Below are 6,979 nucleotides of genomic sequence, written 5' to 3'. Positions count from 1 at the left end.
ACTGGGCAGTCACTAGCATTTGGCCTTCATAGAAGGGAAGAGAGGCAAGTATTTTATGTTTTCTACATGGTTTCTGTTAAAAGCTTTCAATTTCAGGAGACATAGAAGGTCAAAGAAGTCAATGACCTAAGATTCAACTCTTTGTTGCTATCATTTCTATGTCAGTAAATCCTACTGAATATAAGTACTGGGAATCCCTGTGTAGCTGTGAAGGCTCTGTAGCCTGTATTGACCTTTATACATTTGTAGTTTCCTGAAACTGAGTATGTGAATTAGACTTTCTGTGGTTTTTTCTGTTTATTTAATGGGGTAATGATTGCGTGAATCTCATTGGAGGGTCAGGACTATCAGATGGGCTAATATCCCTGAAGGGTGTATAAATGAGGCTTCAACTAAGCAAAGCAGAGGAAGGGGTTGGTTTGTGTGAACCAGGGGTTGATGGTGAGACACCATTCTGAGCTGAAATATCTGCCTAACAGAACTTCTTTTACTGAAGGTGATTCAACTCTTGTGCGACTCCCTGTCCAACATTTCCTGCTATTTTGAAGATATTTATGATCGCGACATTCCTCAAATGGATCTCTTCCTCCTGGATAAACAAAGGTAAAAGCTTAAGATGAGCTTCATGGAGGGTTTCAAATTGGATCTTTATGAAGCATAAGCACCTCCTCCATGGGTTTCAGACATGGGCAAAACTAAATCTTGCCATGCTAGCTCATTTGTCTTGCACAACAGAATTTTCCACCCTGATTCTGGTTGTGCTTCAAAACTCACTGATTCTGACGTCAAAAGGCTCAGATCTGCCTTAACAAGGAAGAGGGCATGGGTAGGGTGTTACTCAATTCATACTAGATTTTAAAGTCACCTTGCTGATGTGACTTCCCAATTTAGTAGAGCTACTGCCTTTACCCCGTTAGGAAGTACATTCCACAGAGAATGTGGAGTAATGGGGAGCGGGTAAGGAAATTTTCCTGGCAAAGTGATACAGTTTGTAGGCCACTCAAACCTTCTGCATTGTAGGTGGCAATGTTATCATGTACATGCCTGAACTTGCTTTCTGCTCATGAACACAGTGACATCCTTCAGGGCATAGTTATTCATGAACATTAAGCCTGCATCCAAAGATATGAACCAAGAAGTGATCTAAATATATTGGTGCATACAGTAAATGTAGAGTATTAATTTGGTGCTGGAGAAGATAGTTGCTCACATAAGACAGTTGGGATACTTCATATTCAGCAATGAAATGAAGATCATTTTCTAATGTGTATGTTTGAGTAATTTATAAGAAATGATTGAAATATCCATGAGGGCTCATGTTTCACATACAGATTTTAATTTTGGTCACATAATAAGAATTTAGGTTTTCAAATATGTTTTCCCATGACACGTACACTAGCATACACATTTACAAATATAGCAGACAATATAGGTGAATTAAATTTGTATAAGTTCACTACCATAATTTATAGATATTTGTGCTTTCTTCTGCCTATACCTCTCATTTAAGCTATTTTTTCTTTTTTATGTATTGTAAAGACTGATTAATTAAACATCATTGTGTTGTAAACATTGTAATCTTTATTCACTATTAATTCCGAGCATTAAATGTTTAGTTAAAAATCTGCACATTTCAGCATTTGATAGATACAGTGAAATTGCTAATCAAAACCTCTTATAGAGGGAACTTTGGCCATAAGTATATTATTTAAATACAACTTTATGTGACAGCAAGGACAAGGTATGAGAACTTATTACTCTGTAAACCATGTCTCATTTTGTTTTCCACTGTCCTTTGTGTTCCTGACTTGACCATATACTTGTTGAATTTCATCTTCAGATTTGCCAATGCGAAGGAGTGCTTCTTCAAGTTGAGTGGCCTCCTTTGCAGCCTATCAGCTTTGGTGTTTGAAACAATCATTGCAAGAAGCCAATCCTGGCGCCTGTGGGAATTCGATGACAAGATTGTACAATTTGTGTCCCTAGGATTGTGGGAAGCTTATTACCCTCAAGAGTTTAACGTCTCAGGGACTGTAACCAAGATTCTGGTGCACACCCCTATCAATTCCACATGGACCATTTCACCCGAATTTCAGTACGCACAAACCCTGATAATGTGGACTGTTTTGATGAAGCCTGTAGTTCTGATTTTCGGGTCAATTGCCAATAAGATTGGCTGTATGAAAGACCCATTTATTGAGATGCAGATATATTGCTACAAGGTTGCTGCCTTTGTTTTGTATGTTAGCAGCATCTTCACATTTGTTTCTGTGAGCTGGAACCACTTTGTAGATCATTATGGCCAAACCACTCTTGACTTTCCACCTGACTTTCCAGTTAAAAAAGAAGCCTTAATAAGCAAACACTATACTGCTGTGTTCCCAGTAGGGGTACTGATGACCACCATTTCACTCATTGGTGTGATATTCTTTCTATCTGAGATGAACTCTTTGAAACTACAGAATCAAGTGAAGGCCAAGTGTGCTTCTATTGTGGCTGATCAGGAAATCTGAAGTGAGGACTCCTACATTTACAACATCTGTCAGAAGGTTCCTAGAAAGAGTTTCCTATTGACATACAAAACTCCTGTAGTTCCCAACTTGTTCTAAATAAAGCATCAAATGGATTCTCTTGGTCTGTCTAAATGACTTCTTCCTCTGTCTAACTTGTTTCTTTCTTTGGATATTTTCATATCCCAATCTCTGAAGGCCATGATCATGCGTTCAGATATTTCTGACAAGCAGTAGCAAGCAAAAGTAATGGTGAAATGCATGTTGCAAAAACATTTATCACAAGATAAATATCAAGTGAAAGAAGGTTGTAAGGAAACTGACACATAAACAGAAAAGTAAACACCATTTTATCTGGAGACCCTCTGAATCTCGGGTCTCCTGAAGGCAGAGCTGGACTTCATAGTGTTGGCTCTGCAGACAGTGTGTGCCTTTGTCATGGAGTATGAAGACTATACTGAACGCTGGACAGTCAGACATATCTTCCTGTTTGTTAATATTCCAAATTGCCAAGCATTCCCAGTGTGCTCTCACAGAAAATGTGGTGTGAAGATCAGAGGGCTGCTTGCCCGAGTTGTATTTCTTGTTTTTACCTTCTGAAACACTGGGTTCAAACTCATATTAAGCTTGATGGCAAGCTTACATAGCCACTGGGCAATCTCACTAACTTCAAATATACCCCACTTCACATAAGGATATCCCATGCTTGGCATCCATAGAATGTAGGCCATTTCATAAAGTAAAAGAAATTTGCTTGCAAATGGGTAGAACTAGAAAAGGTCATCCTGAGTGAGGTAACCCAGACCCAGAAAGACAATCATTGTATGTACTCACGTATAAGTGAATATTAGCTGTAAGGTAACCATGATGCAATCACAGGCCCAGGGAGGATAACCATGCTACAATCACAGGTTCAGAGAGAAGCTAATTAACAAGGGGTCACAATGGGGCTTGAGAATCTCACTGTGAAAGGGTAATAGAATAGACATCACTGATGGATGGGATAGGGGTCTAGATGCAGGTAAGGAATGGGAACAAGAGGGATCAGGTGAAGGGAAGATGGAGGGAGAGTACTGAGAGAGACATCTGGCTCCTGGGACATCTCTGGGATGAGCTATAAACCTAGGAAAATGGAAATTCCCAGCAATCTATGAGGTAACCCATTCCTCTCCATCATGCCTTGTACTCCATCCACTCTTCCTCCTCTGTTTCTCTTCAGAAAAGGGTGGGCCTCCCATGGATTTCAGTCAATCACGGAATATCAAGTTGCAGTGAGACTAGGCATCTTCTGTTTTATTTAGGCTGGATTAGGTAATCTGGTAGGCAGAAAGGGTCCCAAAAGTAGGCAACAGCTTCAGCGATAGCCCCTTTTGCCATTGATAGGAGTCCTAAAAGAAGACCAGTCTACACGGCTGTAATACACACACACACACACACACACACACACACACACACACACACACACACACGTAGAAGGCCTAGGGCTTCTGATTTTCCTTGTTAGATTTACATAACTTTATTCACCAGGTCAATGTCTAAGCACAAAGACCTATTTCTTGCATCTCTGCTTCTATATGGATTCCCTGCTTAATCCCATTAAAGCCAGGCCTACCAGAATAATCTGCAATCCTCAATTCTTGACTGTGCATGAATATATTATACATTGGATGTCCCTGTTGCTCTTGACCATATCTTACTCTTCTGTTTAATCCTAATGCTCTTAATAGTACTTCTCATCATATAGTTTCTATACCAGCTTTCCCTGATGGATCCATAAGACATAAACTCATGTTCTTGTCCTCTTCATAGTCCCAAGTCCTATCTGTGGGAACACAGATTAAGCACTAATTTCCATGATGATTTTCCCCATAACCTCTTCTGCTCTGTGCCATTTCCATACTCCTTGGCTTTGCTCTGGTAACACAAGTTCATTCACTGGCTTTCGCTGCCATGTACCATAAGAACAGATCTTGCTCCAGTGCCTTGATATGATACCTACTTCTCAATACACACATTGCTTAGCCATTTTCCTACTGCAAAAACCTCAGCTGTCAGTTATCCCCATGTCCCCAGTCCTACTTGTGATCACACAATATAATTGATTTGCCTGGTGAGTGCCCCTATTCCACATACACCTCCTTCATTTCCACACACAAAGCCCTAGACCTGAATGCAGAATCAGTCACCAGTTTTCCTCATGACACTCAACTCACTTCTGCTATCTCTGGACTAGCCAACTGTACATTGACTTTGCATGTGGATTTTCCAAGAATGGCATTTCACAGCCTCAAAACCAGACTTCTAACACAACCAGTAGTCATGCAACTTCTACATCAGATTTCATGTTGAGTTTCACCAAATCCAAATTCATCGGATCCATCTCTACACTTTAGTTTGACCCTGTGTTTGCAGGAATCTAAAACATGATTGTTTTGGTGTGCTCTCTAAGTCGTTCTGCACCAGTGCCTCCCCAACACTCTCAGATCTATCTGTGGAGATGCAGCTCCTGCAACAGATTTCCCTGATAAGTTCTGCAAAAAGACATCCTATATGATATTCACTATCCAATGCCTGCCATCAGATGCACAGTAGGCATATTAGCTATGCCTGATGGAATTACCCTAAGTCTGTCACACTTTCTTGTTTAATACCTAGCTGTGTGTTTTCAGATTGCATGACATATTTGCTCTCTGAGTTCAAAAAAAAAACATTGTCTGGAAGCAAGTTTTAAAACTGTGGAGTAATTCCAACTAATGCATATCCCGCTGTGGTCATACATTATAAATATCCCCAGTACAGGGATTGCTCATGTCAAATCCACAACCCAACGAGTAATTTGGGGTTGCCAATTTAGATATACATATACAGAATTCTCAGATTCCTTGAACCTTTCCAACCTCTGTGACTTCCATCCTCTTAGGTTTAGATCTGCTCATTCATATCTTGTTTCTTTCCATGCCACATTACCACAGAATCAAAAAGATCCCTACTATGTGCACTATTAGGCTTCTCTGTAGTCACACAGCTCTGGCACTTTCTCTTCCTGGTGATTCCCTCTCGGACAACAGCTGGCATGTCCCAAATTAAAAAGCTGATTCCTGGCTAAAGAATGAGTAAATGGCTTTTTGCTTTCACTGGATAAGAGTCACAGAACTTGCTCCACAGGACCATTCGGAATTTCCACTTCTAGCTCTGGCCACCCAACTGTTGCTCTGGATTTATCTAAGAAGTACCTTCAGAAACCTTTCCGTTTGGGATGTATTAACATTATCATGTTTAGCTCTGGAAACATAGATCCTCTCTAGGTCTGTTTGGTGGGATCCTAGGAGCCCTACCACAGCATGTCAAAGCCTAGAACTACCCATTTAGTTCCTGCACCATGTTTCCCTGATCCTTTTCCAGAACCCAGGCTGTGTAGAACACATCTACTCTTTTAGGAATAGCTCCCTTTCATTACCTATGCCAAATTTGCAACATAATTTCAACAGAAGTTTGTGTGCCAGCTTCATCCCCACAGTCCCAGGCATAGCTTGGTTTGCAGCTCTTTAGTTTAATTCTCCTTCACCATGCCCCAGAGCCACGCCTACCTGTATCATCTGCACACTCCAAGTGTTGATATGCAGGTCATGCATCAGACTATTCTGGTGATCTTTACCTATTTTCACTGGCCAGTTTTATCCATTTACTCCCAACAGTGTCTGCGACAAAACATTTGCTGTATCATCTTTCCCTGGTCTTGTCTTCAGAAACAGGTCTGCCTGTATCATCTCCACACTGACAAATACTAGTGCAATAAGTTCAGATTATGCACCAGTTTGTATTGGTGCATACATCCCCTGCCAGTACCCATACTCCCTGGTCTAAAGTTCCAACACAGTTAAATGCACAGAACACATACCTGGCTTGCCTAGTTTACTAGTACCATCCCTCCTGACTCCCATACATTGCTCCTTTGTAGCAGATTCTGTGAGATCTTCCCCTGCAGCATCCTCCACTCAGAACTAAGCCTCCTTCAACCGTCTGTCCAGTCCAAGGCCTCTCTGGAATTTCATCTACTATGCATCAAGTTTTCCTGGTGATCTCCACATAACCTCACCTGCTTTTGCCATTCCCACTCTCCCAGAAGAAGCTTCAAGGCAACTGCACCCAAATTTCCTAGTGAGTTATGCTTGAATCCAGAACTCTTGGATCTCTCTGTATTCCCAGGCCTACTTGCAGTTGCTTTCATTACTCACCAAATTTTCCTTTTGAGTTCTCCTTAAGGTTGACTGCCAGTGCCATCCGTACACTTTGAGATCTTATCTAGTCTTGAGGCTGCAGCACTGACTTTCCTTGGTCAGCTCTGATGGAAACAACACCACCTGGACCATCTCCATAATCCAGATTCTAACATTCTCACTTGCACAGTTCATGAAAATGTTTGCCTGATAATGGTCATCAGAAAGCTTTCCCTAGCATATAACTGCCTC

At 41.1% G+C, this 6,979-nt stretch overlaps 1 protein-coding gene across 1 annotated transcript; it reads left to right on the top strand.

Moving 5' to 3' along the window:
* Positions 1 to 574: 574 nt before the first annotated feature.
* LOC121445573 lies at positions 575 to 2,513 on the top strand. Its single transcript, XM_041647711.1, has 2 exons — positions 575 to 603; positions 1,841 to 2,513. The coding sequence occupies exons 1-2, from the start codon at positions 575 to 577 to the stop codon at positions 2,511 to 2,513; spliced, it is 702 nt and encodes a 233-aa protein (XP_041503645.1).
* Positions 2,514 to 6,979: the final 4,466 nt, after the last annotated feature.

This window comes from Microtus oregoni, unplaced genomic scaffold (genome assembly GCF_018167655.1).
Source record: "Microtus oregoni isolate MIOR12 unplaced genomic scaffold, Mior012 000210F_ref0000141, whole genome shotgun sequence".
NCBI lineage: Eukaryota > Metazoa > Chordata > Mammalia > Rodentia > Cricetidae > Microtus > Microtus oregoni.
Note: the sequence above shows the minus strand (reverse complement) of the source record. Positions and strands in the feature narration are given on the sequence as shown.